The sequence below is a fragment of the Pelodiscus sinensis genome, chromosome 8 (genome assembly GCF_052426305.1).
Source record: "Pelodiscus sinensis isolate ZL-2025 chromosome 8, ASM5242630v1, whole genome shotgun sequence".
Classification (NCBI taxonomy): Eukaryota; Metazoa; Chordata; order Testudines; family Trionychidae; genus Pelodiscus; species Pelodiscus sinensis.
The window spans coordinates 3,292,233-3,311,868 of NC_143059.1; the positions used below are offsets into that span (position 1 = coordinate 3,292,233).

Below are 19,636 nucleotides of genomic sequence, written 5' to 3' on the forward strand. Positions count from 1 at the left end.
AGAGACCCCCTAATTAACCACCCCCTAATCCAGGTATATGCTCTTACACCTACTGGCCACACCTCAGACATGTGGTGTACTGTCCCAGCTACATAGCTTCCCCTCCTTTTCCCACCCCCACGCCAAGTGGGGAAACCCATCAGTGAAATGCACACGACATACAAACACACGCTTCTTTATTGTAGGAGACACTTGTGTGCTCCACATTAACTCCCCCCCCAACGTAAAACTCTTTAAAATGATTACAGTTCATCCATGTGCCAGGCAACGAGGACGGAGGAGCGAGCCTGACAGGTCCCAGCTGGGCTCTGCCCCGAACGCCTACCCAGGCAGGCAGAGAGTGTTCCCTTGCCATTGACTCGCCGTAATAGCCCTGCTTTCCTGAGCACGTGCATTGCTGCATGGAAAGAAACCAGTAATGAGGCACATTGTGCAACAAGAAGGTGCGGTGCTGAGAGATGCTCCTTCCAACAAGTGGTAGTTAGTTAATGCAATCGGGGGTGGCTTGTTAGTCACCTCCACCCTCCAGTATCTGGCACTGCTCACACTGACCTGGCTCCTGTAACAGCGGCTTGTGGGGCTCCATCCTGCTGGGAGGGAAATCGGGCCCTGGGTGACCTGCCCCCCGGCTCTCATCTGTGCTGGACGGTGATCAGGCTGGGCTGCATGCTGCAGAGCTTGGTGGAGGGCAGGGCCCAAGCAGCAACCAGCCTGCTAGTGCCTCACGCCAGCACCACCTCCTGCGTGCTGTCTCCACCTCTGCAAAGGGGCCCACAGACAGGAAGCAGCACCGAAAGGGCACCTCATCCCGCCAGGGGAGACGTTTAAGGCAAATCATGTTACATTCATCTCAATCTCCCCCAGCTGCACTGCACACGGGTAGGACAGGGCACGTGTTGGTGCATCAGATTCCTGGTGAGGACTGGGGGCAGCCACTGATGTAAGGACACCCCAAATAAAAGAGACTCCAGGGAGTGGTGAAGTAGGCAGCAAGGGACCAAGGCTTTATCCGTCCTGCCTCTTTAACCTTTGCATCGGGCCAGAGGGTTAGCCTCCCTGCTCCTCTCTTGCTGCCTCCCCTAGGAGAGAATAGAGCTGGGGCTGTCCTAGAGTTGCAGGGCTTTGCACTCCTGGTAGTCACATGCTGGTGGCTTAAAAGCATGTTGCTTCTCTAGCTACCCTGCCCAATGGCACCAGCAGGGTCTGCACGGCGGGGAGAGGTCACTGCAAGAGGGCACCTTAAGGAGAGGGCAGTAGAAGAAACCCGGCCCACCAGTCCCCTCTGGAGCTGTGCCTGGTGAGGGGCTGCTCTGGCCTAGCTACACACACACACGACAGTGCTTGACATTTCACAGGTCTCAACAGTTAAACTGACCGGAAAAGAAAAACAGATTCATCGAAAATATAAATTTCTTTGCTTTACAAGATGGGTGGGAACCCGACCCCCCGGGCACCACCAGCCTTTTAAAATCAGTTGTACAATATTGGAGAGCTGGTGTCACCAGTTCGAAGGCAGCCCATGCCAGACACTAGGCCAGAATTCATGTGGGTGCATCCAGCTGCTCTCCCACACTGCATGGCAGGGGCTACCTCCCCCCACAAGAGTGTGTGTGTGGGGGGGGAGGGGATTACATTCCAGGCAGGACTGGCGTCCTGCGTGTCCATTCTGTTCACATGTCCGTCCAGCTGGTTGTGGGGGACGGACACCCAACCAACTGAAGCTCAGTCACTTTCAAACTTGATGGAATTGACCTGAGTAGAAATGGAGCCTCCGGTGTAACTGCCTCTCTTCTTCTTTGTCTTCTCATGGCGGAAGGATTTGCCTTTGGTGAATTTCAGGATGTTGTTGGCCTTCTCTCCCCAGTCGCCTGCAGATCCTCTCTGAGAGACAAGAGGGGCCGGGTCAGCACTCCACGGCCAACACGCGCACACACCACGCCCTGCTTTGTCACTAACCGCTTCTAAGGGCAAAAGGAGTTTTCACCCCGTTTCTGATGGGGGCCGGGAGTTCCCCACAACCAGGGCTCATGTGCCTCCCAGTACAGCCTCCTGGTGGGAGAGGCTCAGACTGGAGAGCTCCCCACAAGCACCATGGAAACCCCTTCCCAGAGGACCCGTCTCCCAGGGATACAACATGCCAGCCTGTCGCTCTGGCTGCCCTCAGCCCTACCTTTGCATCGAATGAGTTGTTAGCCAACCGGGAATCCAACTCAATCTCTTCCTCCCTCACTCTCCGGAACGGCACAGCTGGCTGTTAGAAAAAACACAGATCGCCTGACGTCAATCACTGCGCATGGCCGTCCCTTGGCGGGCCCACCGCAGGCACGCTAACTGGAGGGAATCCCTCCTTGTTCCCTGGTCCAGTTCTCCAAGCCCCATGACCTGTGACCCCCCCCCCCTCCCCCCCCACTCCGACAGTAAGGGCAGTAGAGGGGGGCTCCACGTAAGGGGTATGTCGGCTCCCCCTCCTCTGGCAACCTATCGCCTGCAGCCTTGACCAGCAGGGAAAGCAGCGCAGATTGCTGGGCCAGAGGTAAGAGCGAGCCTCCCCCAAGCCAGCAGTTTCCTTCCTCCCTCCCTCACCTGCTTCGCCTTGGGAAAAGAGTGTGGTGTCGTAGTCTTGATCTTCATCTTCTTACTGCCCGATGTCTCCAGTTCTTGGTCACCTTCGCTCTTCCGCTTCTTCTTAATGGCGCCTGCGAAAACACCAAGAGCAAACTTCAACGGCTACAGCCTCCACCTGGGAGCCGAGGGCAGCATCTCTCCCCATGGGGGCCCAGGGCAGACTGCGGTAAGCGGGGACAGGCACTCCAGGCATGACACATGTTCCCTCTATTTTAATCCGTCCTGTGTGGACTAAACGTTGTGATGTGCGCCAAGGTGGACGTGCACCAATAGAGACAAAGGCTCCCGGCTGTGGGTGCTCTGCAAATCAGCTGGGCAACACCTGAATCTCTCCTGGGTAGCTGCCCAAGCCCCCAGCTTTCAGGGAACACTGCTCATGGCCAGTGAGAGCAGCACTGGATAAGGAACTCCTGGACACCACCCTCTAGTGTGTGGAGATGGTTGCTGGCAGCCCCGGGCACGTCACAGGTAGGGGCTGCTCCCGTCCGCACTGGTCAGGCAATGAACCGGGATTTTACATCCCTACCCCCTACCTGGCCAGCAGAGTTTACCTGCGTTTGCTTTTCCCTCCTCCTCGCTGGAGCTCTCCGAGCTACTCTGGCTGCTACCAGCTGGCTTGGCCTTTGGCTTCTTTGTGGCTGGTGATTTGGCTGCAGGTGTAGATGAAGCCTTGGGTTTCTCTTTCACCAAGCCGGAGTTGTTCTGAGCCCCCTTCCCTGGTTTCAGCCCAGCGCCCGGCGTCCTTGCCGTTCTGGGCTTCTCCTCCTCATCACTGGAGCTGTCAGAGGAGCTGCTGCTACTAGCAGCAGCCACTTTCTTCCCTGCGGGTGATTTGCTGGCTGGTTTCACTGCTGGTTTGCTCTGCTCCTCCTCACTGCTTGAGCTGTCAGAATCTGAGCTGCTGGCTTTGGGGCCCGGGGTGCAGGGTTTGGACGCTGGCTTAGCTAGCTTGCTGGCTGGCTTAGCTAGCTTGCTGGCTGGCTTAGCTAGCTTGCTGGCTGGCTTAGCTGGAGGGGCTCTCTCCTCCTCCGAGCTGCTGTCGGAGTCCGAACTGCTCTGGGCTTTCTTTGTCACAGCAGGCGGCTTCTTGGTGGCAGGCGGAGCTGGTTTGACTGCAGGCTTTGCAGGGGTCTCATCCTCGGAGCTGTCGGAATCTGGGAAGGAAGTTTCCAACAGATTCCAGTGAGGCCACCCATGCACCCAAGAGACGTGTTCAACCAGACCCAACTGGACAAGCAGGAGCAGCGACTGGAGTCCCTTCCATGCTAGTATCTAGGCAAGCCCTGCTCGGTTTGGCACTCGGTGAAAGTGCAGAGCTACAGCCTTTCAGACTTACGGGCTCTGCTTCAGGCAGACGTGGGCACCGTCTCCTCCGCACACCCATCTCAACTCTGACCCGCCAACCCTCCTTCCACGCCAACAACGCTCAGTCTCCACGACCCGAGTGAGGCTTTACCTCTGCTCAGACTGCCATGGGGGGGGACGAGCGGGTGCGACAGACGCCTGCCCGCTAGCAACCGAACCACAGATGTTGCCAAACAAGAGTGAGCCCAGCAACGTGGCCAAAGAGCCTCAGGAACGGGCCGCTAGTACCGAAAGCAACGCCACCAAGGCTCAGAACAGAGGGGGGCGGTTTCAAGGCTGCACACGGCACTAGCTGCTGTCAAGCAGTTCTCTAGCAGGGTTCACAAGCGCTAACATGGCTGGTGGCTGTTGTGGAAATGGGTTAGGGATGGGCCTGCCCTCCTCCATCCCGTCTCCCCACTAGAGACTAAACTTCAGCCCCCAAACGGCTGCTCCTTCAACAGACAAACATGCCACGCAGCTCCGCGGTACCCAGCATTTCAGCTCTGCCGCAGCCATGCAGGAGCTTTACTGGGTACTTGTTTCCGCACGCTTCATGCCCAAGAGAACTGGCAGTTAGCACGGGGTTGGGTTCTCCCTGCTTAGCTTTTACCATCAAGAACCGGTCAGCAAACATCAGGCCTGTCAGACTAGACAGCATCCCTGTGCCCCGTCCCCGGGTACCATGGACAGGAACAAAGACCTAGGGTAGGAAGGGCACTTGTGCCTGCTCAGTCGTGGTAGGGGTGAGATCCCCACCCCATCCCGTCCCGATACCTGAGCTGTCCGAAGAGGAGCTGGAGCCTTTCTTTGCTTGTCCTGGCTTGGCAGGCCCCTTCGCCGCGAGCGATTTGGCAGGGAGCTTGGTCGCTGCCTTCTCTTCCTCAGAGCTGGAATCTGCGCAAGATAAGCACACGCGCCAGTGTCAGTGCGCTCCAGGGTATATCAGCGAGTGAGTTCACCAGGGACCCTGTCAATGGTCGTCTTATAAAGCCGCAGCTTTGCCTGCCTCATGCCAGCCATGACTGAGGGAGGAGCTGAGGAGCCGGGAAATGGAAAACAATGGCTAATCCTGCCCGAGGTTCAGGAGGGCTAATCCTGCCCCTGCAAGCTGCAGGGCCTCCTGGACAAATCACTCTTCTGTGTGCCGCACTCCCTCCTGCTTCTCCCCAAGTCACTACAGGAGGCTGCAGCACTCAGAGCCTCACCTTGCCAGGGGCCCTGCAGGGAGCTCAGACTCGCTCTCGCTAAGGGCCTGGCAAAGAGGAGGGTGGGCTGCTGCTGAGTGACACAGGCTGGAAGGAGACGCGCAGAGAAAGATGCAACCCCTGCTCCCTCACTCACCCGAGTCGCTGTCCGAACTGGAGCCACCCTTCTTGCTGGTCACAGCTGGGCGTGTTGCGGCAGGTTTTTTTTTGGCCAGACTTGCTTTGGCTGCAGGAGAAAGAACGACGGTGAATCTCCCGCACTCCTCCAGCCCTTCTCTTTCAGGGATGCTGAAGAGCTTCACAGAGGAGGGAAGGGCACGAGCCCCCTGGACAGAAGAGACTAGCAGTTCCTCCGTGGGCAGCACTGCAACCCACTCAGGACTCGACTCCCAGCCCTTGGGATTCCTAACTGCCTCACACAGGCAGACACCAGGGCTCCTCGTCCCCTTGCACAGCACACTACAGGCACCCCACATGCCCCTACTCAGCACACATGGGGGCAGACAGAGAAGGGAGTTCCACTCCCACAATACATGAGCCAAAAGCAAGGCCTTTGCCAAGTGCAGCGATGGGCCAGATGCATCCCTGGCATAAATCCGCCAAAGTAAGCGGAATTCCAAGAGTGCTCATTTGACCTACTGCGTCAAAAATCAGAGCTGGGACTGACCCAGTCTGGAACTCTAGTGCCTGTTTTGGGACAGACACTAGCTGCTTGGAGACCTCTGCAAAGGCAAAGCCAGCAGCCCAATCCATAATTGGGGGGCAATTTCAAAAGCCACCCTGCACGGGCATTTCCTGAGCCGTCTAACATGGCCCCTTCCAAACCTCCCTCGCCCCATAACACACCTGCTGCTCCCTTCTTGGGCACCTGCTCCTCTTCATCGCTGCTGTCCGAGCTGCTGTCTGAGGAGTCACTGCTCTCGGCTTTTTTCCCAGGAGCCTTTGCAACAGGCTTTGCCTTGCCCTTTCTTGGGTCGGTCGCCTGAGGGGGTGGCACGGCACTGTATGGACCTACAGAGGGACAGGGTGAGCAGGAGGGCCACACGCAGACACACCAGCCCTGCATGGCACAGGTGGCACGCATCATGCCGTTTTAGCCGGCCGACGCTAGGAAACAAGCCATTTATGCCCTTACTGCCATTCCCAACGCCTGCAGCCAGCAGCACTCCCCTTTGCTGGGTCTCCCAATAGCAAACTCCCCCCTTTCCGATTTGGGTGGCCTAATCCACCCTCACCCAGCCAGCTCTCTAGCCACCTTGGGAGGGCTGCCAAGGAACTCTTCCTCTTGGTCATTTGCTCTACACCTCAGCTAGCCTGTGGGCAATGAAACCCCTCCCCCGTTCACAGCCTGCTTCTCAGGTTAGATCAACTGCCCCTCATGGGATCCCCCCGCATCAGTGTCCTGCCTCACACGCTTCCGTGCAAGGTGCTGGGCCTCTGGAGAACGGCCTCCAACAGCTCGGAGGGGCAGAGCTCAGAGACCATGGCCACAGGAGAGATGCGACCAGCACAGGGAGGGTCTAGGGCTGCGGTGGAAGCCCAGTCTCACCTGGGCACAGCTATACAACAGTCCCCGCAAGTCCCCGCTTGCTGCCATCACTCAACCTTCTGGCCACAGCAAGCCGACAGGCAGCTACCCCTCCCTCCGGCTAGCAGCGGCAGACGCCTCCTCTCCGCTGGGCCAGCCATGGATTTTAGCACTCACCAGGCTTCAGCTTGGATTTTGGAGCTGGCTTGTCATCCTCCGAGCTGTCGGAAGAGTCCTCACTGCTGGAGCTCTCTTTGGCAGGGGCTTTGGCTTTCCCTGGGGGCGCCCGGGTGGCCGCAGGTTTGAGCGCTGGTGTTTTCTTGGGAACAGCCTTATTGCAAGGAAGACAAATACCTCTCCTTGGTAAGGAGATGAGCTTGGGGAAAGAGGCTGCCCCAAAGCCCCTCTTCCACTGGAGACCGCCCCCCCTTCACCGCTCTGCCCTATTCACTGGGAGCACCTTACAGGCTTCATTGCGTGAGGATTTCTCCCCACGCCCTGAAGTCCTAGGTGGGAGACTGGCGAGATGAGGGGGGAGAGCCAACACTGGCAGCTGGAGGGAGAGCTGAGGCACCTGGGTTGCAGAGACATTAGCACTGAGGTATCTAGAAGTCAGAGCTCCCTCTGCTGGGACCCAGCTCCCTTTCAGGGAAGTTGCTCTGGCACTCCTCCAGTGGCACTGCAGAAGCCATGCAGGAATGTGTCAGGATGGCAGAGTAGCACATCTGGCCACAGAAAGGCAAGAAATACAGAGAATGCAACGTGCAGGAGCTATAAAGGGTTTCCTGGCCCTCCGAGCAGCAGTGAGTTCCTAAGACACACAGCCCCATCAAGATCTTGCACAAAGCTAGAATGATTTGATGCTTCTCAGAAGCCTTAGACCCGGGCCAGAGACTCCATTTTTTCTCAGCAACAGTCATGCAGACTTGTGTCACCGTTTACCTTGGCAACCTTTTCCTCATCAGACTCCTCGCTGCTGCTGCTGCTTTCTGCTTTCCCATTGGCTGTTTTGAGAGTCACCTGGGCAGCTTGTCTTCCTGCTGAAGAGAAGGCAAACAACGGGATTAGAAGACAGGAGCAGAATGGTAATCGCGTTCCGTGTCAAGTGTCCTGTACAGCACCAGCTCCCCTCTGCCCTCCCCTGAGTAGCCACTCATTCTCCTCCTGTTTAACAGGGCAGCTCCAAACAGTCTCTCTGCCGACTGTCCCCTCCCCCTCGTGTCCAAACGGATAACTTAGATCATATCCAACTTTGTCTGCTGCTGAGACAAACCCTTAGTTCCAACCACATGTAAATATGTACCCGTCTCACAAACGATGGATTCTTGCCAAGATGATGAGATGGCCACCTCCCAAGTCAACATCTTTCAGTCACATGCCACACTGAAAATGCTGGGAGATGCTCTGTCACATGCTGGCTACAAAGATTTCAGTGTCAGCACACCTGACGCAGCTGCTTGCCTTCTAATAAGCCTGCGCAATGTTAACACGTGCACTGCTCTGGTGTGAATTAAAATGTTTACGGGAAAATATTTTCACCTGTTTTAAAAACAAGTGTTTGAGATTGTTGTATTTGTATACTTTGCCTTTAAGGTGTGAACGCACAAGTTAGAAGAGCCACGTAAACACACCCTTGTGTGACTGTATTATGTATTCAAATATGTCGCAGCTGGATTTCCAGGAATCTAAGACTAATCTATGCTGCCAGTGCAGCCTCAGATCCCTCCCTCGGTGATCCTGGCCAAACAGCAAGGTGCAACGAGTCACCCAAGTGGCCGGGCTAGGATGGTGTCTTCTCAACCGGGGCTTCTGGGCACCTAGACCCCAGGTTCTGCGCAGGGCTTGCTGTTCACACACATCTGCTCCCAGCACAGTGCAGCCAGGTACCTGATTTAGCTGCTGTTTTAACTGTGGCTGGCTTCAGTGGCTGTTTCTTTGGTTTTTCATCCTCTGAGCTGCTTGAGTCCGAGCTGGAAGAGCTCTCAGCCTTCTTCTGGGGCTGGGATTTGGTGGCAGCTGGCTTGGCCTGCGGTCTGGTTACCTTCTAATGAGAGAAGAAAAACTAACCAGAGTCCATTCTAGTCAACGAGGGCTAGAGGGACACAGGACAACAGCCCAGCCAAGACATCCAGTCTGTACAGGTTCTCTGTATGGACTGAGAGAATTTCAGACAACCTCAAGTTGGGGGCCCTTATTCTGTAGAGCTAATGCTCTCATTTCAGGAGCATAACCTCAAATGCACAAGGATTTCCTTAAGCTTCAACAGCAGGATACACTTTCCCCTGCGCCCTGGTACTTCCAAGCTGGAACGCTCTCTCTCTCTCACTTAACAGGAAAGCATCAGTTTGGAAACAGCCATAGAAAAAGAACCCAACAGCGAGAAAGTACCCAACAGAGACCTGAAGGTGAAGAGTCAGGGCGCTCACCCAGGGAACTAAGACTAGCGACCATATCCGAAGGCAGGGGAACACCAGCAGAAGTGATCCAGAACCCATTAGGGATATTAAATTTAATCTAATCAACTAGTCGATCAGTGGGTAAGCAGGGGAGCAGCAGCAGGGTTAGCTCCCGCCCCAGCAGGCTCTTAGAAGGCTGGAGTACAGCTGGGGGGGGGGGGGGGGGGGGAGGGGGGGGGGAGGCAGGCGCAAGCCAGGCCAGCTGATTCCTGGTTTGCACCAGGTCTCTCTGCTACACACCAATCTTAAATGTAAAAAGGCTGGAGTGCAGTTGGGGGGGGGGCGGGGGGGGGGGGACACCTGGCATGAGCCGGGCCAGCTGATGCCAGGCTCACGCTGGGTTCCCTGCTGCGCTCCAGCCTTTTAAATGTATTTAGAGCCAGTAGGCTCTTAATACATTTAAAAAGCAGAGGTGCAGCTTTTGGGACTGGGTGTGAGCCGGGAATCAGCTGATTCCTGGCTCACTCCCGGTCCCCACTATCCCCCTGCGCCCCGCAGAGACGGTGCTGGGGGGAATCAGCCTCCCACTTGGTGCCTCTGAGGCTGCTATCAGAGGCAGCAAGGGGGGGAAGCGACTAGTCAAGGGACTAGTCAACTATCCGATAAGCTTTTGCTTATCATACAGTCGACTAGTCGCTCACATCCCTAGAACCCATGTTCTGTAGCCACCCTCTCCCCCAGCACCAAGAGTATTTGCCAGTCCCGCAGTGTGGGTCACATTTAGTATTCTCCATTACTGTGCCACACACTTTGGAGAGGACAGGAAGGAAAAGCTGACCTGTGCAGGCTTCTTTTCCTCCTCCTCAGAGTCTGAATCCTCGCTGGAGTCCTCGCTGCTGCTCTCGGCTTTCTTGGCAGGAGCCGCTGCTTTGGCTGTCACCTTCGGCACAGGCGCCGGCTTCGCTGCTGTGTTGGAGAGAGCAGACACGGATGACACATTCATTCCCAGCCTGGCATGTATATCGCAAGAAAACAGAAATGTGTCGCACTGCCGCTGGCGAGTCTTGTTGAGCCTCAGGCATGTATCTCCACTTCCCGCAGGTCTGGCAGAAGCCCCTACGGCGAGTAGCCCAGGGCAGAAATGGCTCCTTTCTTGCCATGCACACCTCCATGGGCACAGCCGGGCCACAGAACAGGAGGTGCTGCTAGAAGGGAGCGTGTGTTACAGCATCTAGGTATTTTAATCATATCACTTAAAACCGAGAGAGCGGCTCTTACTGACAGGCTTCCAAAGAAAACTGCTTCACTGCACGGCTGGGCACTAAGGAACTGCCGAGCATTAGCCAAAGCCACTCCTTCTTGCCCTGTGCTTTCCACCTCCGCTGGATACCGTGTGGAAACTGTCCAGCGAGAGATCATGTTCCTAGCCGTCTTCAGAAAATCAAGAGAAAAGCCTTGTTCAAATTCAGGATTGGGAAGAGCCAAAATTAGGTCTCAGCTCAGTTTCCTGTTGCCTCATTGCTTCCTCCCTGACTGCCATAAGTTTGCTGTCTGCTCGTCTCCCGTGAATCTATTCATGGCGGCAGCAACAAAGGTGAGCTGGGCAGAACGGAGGTGCCACGTCAGGCAAAGCAGTGCCCTCTACTTGGCACAAGCGAGGGCCTAGCGCTAGGGGGGCACTGAAGGAGACACGGAACAGAGAGAGGGGAAAGGCTCACATTCTCAGCAGAATACACATCTGAGCAGGCCCTGATGTTTCCCAACTCCTGAGCACCCAACGCTGTTAGCCTCCTGCCGACACAGTGCCGTGCATTATCAGTGATGTGTTTCTGCATCACTTAGGAGTGCAAACAAGCTATTTTTGAAAATGTGGACTACGTATAAGTTCACAGTGAACTTTGCTACTGAAAAGCTTAGACTTCGAGTTCACTAACAAACAAAACATTTTCAAAAACCAAGTGGTTTAAATCACGGTTTAGATCGCTCTACCATGACCAGGAACCACTCATTGGCGCAGTCATGCGTCTAATTCTACCTAGCTACCACAGTGGTGGTTGTTGCAGAAAGCCTGGAGGTAGGTAATTAGCTCTGGTATCTGCTAACTCCATACTGTCCCGCAGCTCACAGGACAACAGCTGTCCAAGCACCCATCCAGCATCAGCCAATGTGCGACTACCACACACCTCCAGCTGCTGCAAGCCTGATTTATACTCACAGCAACCTTGGTACTTTACTGATGATCAGACTGGCAAAGATCCCATTGTGAAGCATGAGTATGTGAAGTGAAAAGTGCAAGTGACCCTGGATAGATACAGATCTTATCAGAACCCAGATCCTGCAGTTCACGATGACTGTTCAAAGCCCTAAACACAAGCTGCGAAGCTCTGAACCCAGCCTCAGAACTTTTCCCAAGCTAACCACGCCCACTTACCCAGCCCAAAGCCCTTTTGCAAACCCCACCTGGTTTCTTGGCTGTGGGTTTCTCATCTTCACTGGAGCTGTCATCACTGCTTGAGGAAGATTCTCTCTTGGCCTTCTTTGCAGGAGGCCCATTGGGAACAGCCTTCCGTTTCTTAGCATCAGGGGATCTGGGGAGGAGGTTTGCAAGTACAGGAAAGTCTATTTTCATAGCCACTGCACACAACAATATACAAAGTAGCTATGGCCACTCTGTGAGGATTCAAGACCTGGTCTGTTTACACTAAGAGTTCTCTTCATACACCAGATAACTTAGTTCTTTTGAGCTATGGTAAGATGCTAATTAAGAGATTTTCCAGTGAAAGTAATCAGACAAAGATTTCATATGTCGTACGTTTAAAGATTTTAATGACTTAAATAAATACAGATTGTTATTTTCAATTCTATTATGGCATCAAGACTCATTAAAAATGCAACTCAGTGCTGCTGATGATTAATTGAAGCCAGAGGTTATACTTTGCATTTTGACAGTATAAATGCAATCACTAAATTATGCATTTTTTATTAATATCCCTGTTTTCTTGACAGTTACCTTAATTTTAAGTTTTAATTTATGTTTTCTGCATGCAATTCAGTTCCAGCTTTGTTTTTCAGTTGCCCTCTTAAAGGCATTAGCTAGATAAACGATTCTTACAATGGAGAGGTATGCAATGCCACAACTGCAAGGTTCAAGTCTCCGCATGCCTATTTTCTCGACTTTGGGGTGAACCAAATAAGGGATCTCTTAGGTCAAGAGATCATGGATCTGGAAATATGGGTCTGGGGTTTTAAAGACACATGAGAAATGTAAATAGAGAGATGGGTAGAGAAAAGCAACAGAACCTGAGAGAAAATGAGAAAAGCAGAATGCTTATGGCTGCAGGAGTTTATCAGGGTATTTCTCTTCCTGCACTGAGGGGTAGGAAATTCAAGTGCTGCCTCATCTCATTCTTGTTTAAAATAAACTGCTCACATCCCAGAGATACTTGAAGATTCTCATTCTGGGGTTCACGAGGGGCCCCTGAGCTCGTGACACACAGCTCTCGGAAGCCCTGACAGTGGCCTTAAGCACAGCCACCCCCTCTGCATTCCTTCCCAAACACAGCAACTAAGGCAGCTCCCTCAGGATCCTGACTCTGCAGACCCTTCCAGCTCACAGCAGCACATTTCTGATTCAAACTGCCCATGCTCCCCACCCCCCATGTCTCTTGCCAGCTCTTTCATCAGTTGTTCCGTCCCCAATAAGCCCACCCTACCTGCACTGAGGAATAACTGGCTCGGGGCAGAGAGAAAGGCAGGATTACAGCATGAGCATTTTGGGGATCAGTTTGTAATGACCAGACTTAGACTCTAGACCAGCCAACCGGGCTTACGCAGCACTTTTAAAGCAGTGTCTCCTAGCTGAATGCAGACCAGCAGGTTGCAGGCACATGTCTCAGGTAAGTCCTAGCTAAAGCTGAAGACACAGGGTCTAACTACCTGTAGCTTCTTAACGGCCACAATTAGATGAGCTGGGAGCGTGGCTCATTTTACAATTTCTCAAAAACAACTAGTTTTGCGAAGACTGTGTAAAGTGCATATCTACTACACAGTAACCCCCGATAAGGTTTTCCCCCTGTTTAGAATAGCTTATTTTTACTGTTTCTCTAATCCCTTTAAGGTTTCCTGGACTAACTAGCTCATTTTCCCAACTCTCTAGCCTCTTATTCTGAGAAGACCAGCTACCCTTGCAACAGCTGCTTTGTTGCCAAGAAGCCAACTTGAATGCACATTCTTTTACGAAAATTAAGGATGTGTCTTCATTGCCCAGTTAGCATGGATTCTCACCTGGGTGTGAGCACTTCTACCTACACAGAAAAACCTGGGTTTGGAGGTTCTTTAAGCCCAGAGTTGCTTGTCCAGCTGGGGAAAACTGTCCAGCGAAGTCATTCCATAAGTATGGAATATCAAAAAACTCACATATTAGCCTTTCACTTAAAATAAGGTTAAGAGGGGTTAAAGGGCCGTAGGCTGCTGCTCCTGAAATGGCAGCCTGGAACTTTGTGACCAGAAGGCCGATTAGAAGTGCTTTGCAAATATTTTCTAAAAAACAGTCCTTCCTTATTATGGACAGGTACTGCCTGGAACACAGTACCGGCTCCTCCAGTCAGAGCTCAACAACTTCTCCCCTGGAGTACCAGCACCCCCCCCCCCCTTTTTTTTTTAAACAAAAAAAAGCACTGGATGGACCTAACCTCCATGAATCTATCTAGCTCTTTTCTGAACCCTGTTAAAGTTCTAGCCTTTACCACATCCGCTGGCAAGGAGTTCCATAGTGCAAGGAGTTGACTGTGTGCTGGGTGAAGACAAACTTTTATTTTACACCTACTACCTATTAATTTCATTTGGTGACCATTAGTTTTTATACTGTGGGAATAAGTAAATAACTTTTCCTTATTCATTTTTTCTACACCAGTCATGATTTTATAAACCTCTATCATATCCCCCCTTGATCTCCTCTTTTCTAAGATGGAAAGTCCAAATCTTTTTAATCTCTCTTCATAAGGGACCCCTTTTGTTACCCTTTTCTGAACCTTTTCTAATGCCAATATATCTTTTTTGAGATGGTGATCACAACTGTACGCCGTAATCAAGATGTGGGCGTACCCTGGTTTTAAATAGAGGCAATAAGATATTCTTGGTCTTATTCTCTATCCTTTTTTAATGATTCCTAACATTGTTTGCTTTTTTGACTATCGCTGCACACTGAGTGGATATTTTCAGAGAACTATCCACAATGACTCCAAGAGCTCTCTCGCGTAGCTGTAGCCAAATTATTCCCCATAATACTGTATGATGGAAGTTTAGTTTTGCTGGAAAACCTTTGCCATTTAATACACCAATTTGAAAAACAAAGCGACCATAGAAATGTCCCAGAGACGGACTGGCTTAGTCCTTCTCAACAAATATTGTAGGAGGAGAGACACTTACTTGAGCCAGTAGTTGAAGACATCCAAGAGAGAAGCAGCATTAGGGTCCTGGTCTGTCTGTAAACCAGAAACACACAGGACTATTAGCACTGGCAAACCACATGGACTTCTCGACTTTGGATGGAATGGAAAACCCTGACCCATTGGCAACCACTTCTGAATTCACACCTTCCTGATGTATACCAGGTGGAGAGGTGGGAGACTTAGCAAATGGAGTGTGTTGCTCATAAAAACCTTCAATAGCATCAGAAGCTAGAGTTAAAAGCCTCTGAGTAATCTGAAAAAAGAAACAACCTGAGTTATTTAGGACTCAAAATTCCAGGACCCATAGATTTGTTAACATCTACAACCAAGATTCTGCAGACACTTCAGCCACACGTGCGCTAGGAGACATTGCCTTATTCTTAACTATGCACACTGAGTAGTTTCATTCATGTTAAGGGGACAACTCAGTGTGTCCAGTTAGGTATATGCCAATGCCTTGCAATAATGGAGCCTAATGGGAGGGGGGAAAGATTTACTTAACATCTTGATTAGACAGTAAGTATTCTAGAAGAATTATCACTATCAGTATCTAATTACGAAAAGACAGAAAAAGTGGGCAGATCTGGAGAAAGTTGGGGGGAGGGAAGAGAGGGGAGGGAGGCCCTCCCAATTTTGCGATCATCTGCCACCATTTTCAATGAGGTCTCACGCCTTATGCAGAGACTGTCTCTCCCCGGTGCTAAGGTGACATGCAGCTGCCCGGAGAGGTAGGCAAACACTGTTCTCCCAGGAGCCCCCCCCCCGGGGACAGCCCCCCCCTTCCCCCAGGACCCCCCCCCGGCACAGCCCCCCCCCTTCCCCCAGGACCCCCCCCCGGCCCAGCCCCCCCCTTCCCCCAGGACACCCCCCCCGGCACAGCCCCCCCTTCCCCCAGGACCCCCCCGGCACAGCTCCCCCTCTCCCAGGACCCCCCCCCCGGCACAGCCCCCCCTTCCCCCAGGACCCCCCCGGCACAGCCCCCCCTTCCCAGCCCCTCCCCTCTCCCAGGACCCCCCCGGCACAGCCCCCCCTTCCCCCAGGACCCCCCCCCCCCGGCACAGCCCCCCCTTCCCCCAGAACCCCCCCACAGCCCCCCCCTCCCAGGACCCCCCCCGGCACAGCCCTCCCTTCCCCCAGGACCCCCCCCGGCACAGCCCCCCCTTCCCCCATGACCCCCCCCCCCGGCACAGCCCCCCCCTCCCCAGCCCCTCCCCCGCCCACAGCCCCCCCCCCCCCCAGGACCCCCCCGGCACAGCCCCCCCTTCCCCCAGAACCCCCCCGGCACAGCCCCCCCCCAGCCCCTCCCCTCTCCCAGGACCCCCCCCCGGCACAGCCCCCCCTTCCCCCAGGACCCCCCCCCCGGCACAGCCCCCCCTTCCCCCAGGACCCCCCCGGCACAGCCCCCCCTTCCCCCAGGACCCCCCCGGCACAGCCCCCCCCTTCCCCCAGGACCCCCCCCTTCCCAGCCCCTCCCCTCTCCCAGGACCCCCCCCGGCACAGCCCCCCCCCAGGACCCCCCCATGACCCCCCCGGCACAGCCCCCCCTTCCCCCAGGACCCCCCCCCCCCCCCCGGCACCCCCCCCCCTTCCCCCAGGCCCCCCCCCCCCGGCACAGCCCCCCCCCTTCCCCCAGGACCCCCCCCCCGGCACAGCCCCCCCCCCCCCCAGGCCCCCCCCGGCCCCGCCCCGCCCCTCACCACGCCGGCCGCCCGGCCGAAGGCGCGCGCCGCGCCCTCGAAGTGGTTGTCGCGCAGGAAGGCGAGGACGAGCGGGAAGAGGTCGCTGGGCACCGCGCGCGCCTCCGCCATGCTTCCACGCCGGCCGCCCCGCACGTGCCGGGGGACGCGCTGCGTCGTGAGGTCACGGGGTCACACGTCACACGTGGCCCCGGAAGGGGGCGGGCCTAGCCGCCATGTTGTTAAAGGGAGGGCCCGCCGCCCGCACGGCCGGAGAGCGCTCGGGCGCCACCTGGCGGCCGGCGGCTGCAGTGCAGCGGGTAGGGAGGGGCGGGGCCAGGTCCTTCGCCAGCCTCCGGGGCAGGTGCCACCTGAGCACGTGGGAGGCCAGCAGCTGGGGCCAGTGGGCCCTGCCCTGGGGGCTGATCCGGGCCTGGGCAGCACTGAGCTGGGGGAGCCGAGTGCGGCTAGAAGAACTAGAGGACACCAAATGAAATGAATGGGGAGCAGGTTTAAAACTAATAAAAGGAAGTTCTTCTTCACACAGCGCGTAGTCAACCTGTGGAACTCCTTGCCAGAGGAGGCTGGGAAGGCTAGGACTAGAACAGACAGGGCTGGATGGAGGCATGGGCGAGCTGGGCAGCTGCCCAGGGCCCCAACCGACGAGGGGCACCTAATGGCAGCTGTAAGGGGCGCGTGGTGTCCCTGACAGATGCCATCAGGAGACGTGCGCCCGGCTCCTGCAGCACCAGCCCCTCAGTGCCGGCCAGCAGTGCCCTTCCCCCGACGGCTGTGGGGCCCTGCACGGCCCGGCATGTGTGCCAGCAGCGCTGGCCGGGCTGGGCTGGGTAGCGCATGCTCCGCGTGCCCTGGCAGCGGGCCTCGGGCTTTGCGCCAGTGGCCGTGGCTAGCGCGCGTGTATGCCATGTGCCCCGGGGGCAGGCCCGTGCCCCATGGGTGGGCCTGCGCATGCACCCTGTGCCTGGGGGCAGCACTGCACGCCCGGGCCCAGGGCGCCAAAAGGGCTCGAGCCGGCCCTGATAATAGAGTTTAAAGAGAAGCTAGATAATTTCCTGGAGGTTAGGTCCATAAAAGGCTATTAGCCAGGGGATAAAATGGTGTCCCTGGCCTCTGTTTGTCAGAGGCTGAAGAGAGATGGCAGGAGACAAATCGCTTGATCATTGTCTTCGGTCCACCCTCTCTGGGGCACTGGTGCTGGCCACTGTCGGCAGACAGGATACTGGGTTGGATGGACCTTTGGTCTGACCCAGTCCGGCCGTTCTCCTGTTCTTATGAGTTTATGCGCTGACAAAGTGGGGCTCTTATGTAAACTGTAACCAAGCCTGGGACTCTCCCGGGGAAGGAGGCATTGCACCCGCTCTTACCAAGGGGAGAACTGAGTCAGAGAGGTCCAGGCCAAGATTTTGAGCAGTGATGGCAGATTTTGGGCGCCCCTCTTGAGACCTCAAAGAGGCTGGCTCCTCAGGAAGGGCTGGGCAGCTGCTCCCTGAACCAGCCCCATCCAGGCAGGCTGCTGATGGGGCAGCCCCAGGTGCTCGTCACTCAGGACGAAGGGAACGTGGCCGGGTTGCGGTACTGGGGGCTGTCCGGGCTCGAGACGGGAGCATTTTATTTCTGCCTCCTTGGGAAGTGTTGCCCTTTGCCCAAATGGCTGCCACCTCCCATCTAGGGGCCAGCCTCAGCAAGATAGCTCCCGCTGGCGTGCGAGGGCAAAGCGCCCCAGCCGGAACTGCAAGGAGGAGGAAGACCAGCCCTTGGGCCTGGCCACGGAGAGGCCACCACGCTGCTGTCCTCTCAAGCAGCCAAACTCCCTTGCCTCTGAGTGCAGCTCCGCTCATGCTGTGGCTGTGTAGTGCCGAAGCCCGGCCAGGCAGGGCAGAGGGGGCCCTCGCTGCTGCTCTGTACTTCCCCTGGAGAGCAGCTTCCCAGCAGTGACTAACTGTGAATGAAGCACAAGGCGGGTGTGATACACACAACACTCACCCCACAAACGCCTAGTCACTGCCCTTCTCTCACTCTTGTCCCCGGCTCGGCGAGTGTTTTCTTCTCTCGTGCCTCACGGGCTCTGCTCAGCCGCGGCCTGGCTTTGCTTCTTGCTCTGGTTCTGTCAGCTGCAGGGGGAGCCAGGCTGTCAAAGCAGGGCCTGTCCTGCTCCCAGCTCCGCCTTGGGAGACACAGATCTCGGCACCAAGCCAAGCGATGGAGCATTTTATACCAACCCTCTGAACTAGTCCCATTGTCCCAGTCTCCTTGCATCTGTTTCTCTGCACTGAGCTGGAGTGGGCCTGCTAAGGTTGCTAAGGGAAGGACTTTCTGGTGGTGCCACACCAGGTCCAGGGGGTTCCCTGCTTTTCTCTTGTCCCCAGGAGATGTGGCACCTGCAGCCACTTTGACCTCAGCAGCCCAGTTGTGGTTTGGGTCTGTTCTGAAAATTGAGAGCGGGGGTAAAATCCACTTTCCCTGGTCTTAGAACTAGCCAGGCTGAGCAGGAGCTGGGAAAGACTCAGAGCCGCATGGGGTGACATCTGTAAGCTTTCTAGGGGTATTCCTTAGTCCCAGCAAAGATCCGTATGTTTTGCCTCCCGCCCTCTTATGACAGCTGCTTGACATTAGCTCCAGCTTGCTCTGCTGCTGTGGTAAGTCATGCTCGGGTGTCTAACATGCACTTGTTAAAATCAGCACTCAGACAGGGCCTGTACACTGCAGAGTGACGCTTGGTCACGTCCTTCATAAGCCAGGGCCCTACCAAAGTCATGGTCCATGTTGGTCAATTTCATAACCCTGGGCTTTTTAAAAATGGTACAGTTCATGAGTCCGGCTACTTCAGTCTGACATTGCAGGTTGTCACTGTTGGGGTCCTGACTCACAAAGGTGTTTGGGGGCAGTCGCAAGGCCATTGTGTGGGGGGGGGGGAGGAGAGAGGTTGTGGTATTGCTACTCTTGCTTCTGTGCTGCTGCTGCTGGAGGTGACAGACATTGGCAGAGCTCAGAGCACCCAGGTAGGTATACAAAGTCCCTGTGACAGAGTGGGACCAGCTTCTTAGTGGCTTGAGTGTGAACCAAAGCCTGCGGTTTTGGTGAAGGCTCAAATCTAGATGTCAGATTTTAGGGATGTTATGAGGCAGGCCAATACTTTGATCCGTAACTAACACCGATTCTTCCCTCTCTCCTCCATCAGACACTCTTTTGCGATGTCACAGATTCCTCGCAGTTTCCCCTGTGGAGAGGAACGCTGTTGGGTATGAATCCTAGAACACTAGAACTGGAAGGGACCTAGTGAAGTCATCAAGTCCAGTCCCCTGCCCCCACAGCAGGGCCCAGCACTGCCTAGACCATCCCTGACAGGTGTCTGTCCAACCTGCTCTGAAATATCTGCAATGTTGGAGAT

At 55.2% G+C, this 19,636-nt stretch overlaps 1 protein-coding gene across 2 annotated transcripts; it reads right to left on the minus strand.

Moving 5' to 3' along the window:
- Positions 1-159: 159 nt before the first annotated feature.
- NOLC1 (nucleolar and coiled-body phosphoprotein 1) lies at positions 160-16,410 on the minus strand. 2 transcript variants are annotated; one of them, XM_075934544.2, is made up of 14 exons: positions 16,249-16,410; positions 14,529-14,584; positions 11,562-11,689; positions 9,940-10,067; positions 8,593-8,749; positions 7,648-7,742; positions 6,883-7,036; positions 6,024-6,188; positions 5,314-5,403; positions 4,747-4,866; positions 3,177-3,779; positions 2,584-2,696; positions 2,171-2,251; positions 160-1,881 (listed from the first exon to the last, which is right to left on the minus strand). In XM_075934544.2, exons 1-14 carry the CDS (start codon positions 16,357-16,359, stop codon positions 1,723-1,725), a joined length of 2,160 nt encoding a protein of 719 aa, XP_075790659.2. In that variant the 5' UTR covers positions 16,360-16,410; the 3' UTR covers positions 160-1,722. The 2 variants fall into 2 exon arrangements, with proteins under 2 accessions (XP_075790659.2, XP_075790658.2); XM_075934543.2 differs by having other exon boundaries at positions 7,648-7,745.
- Positions 16,411-19,636: the final 3,226 nt, after the last annotated feature.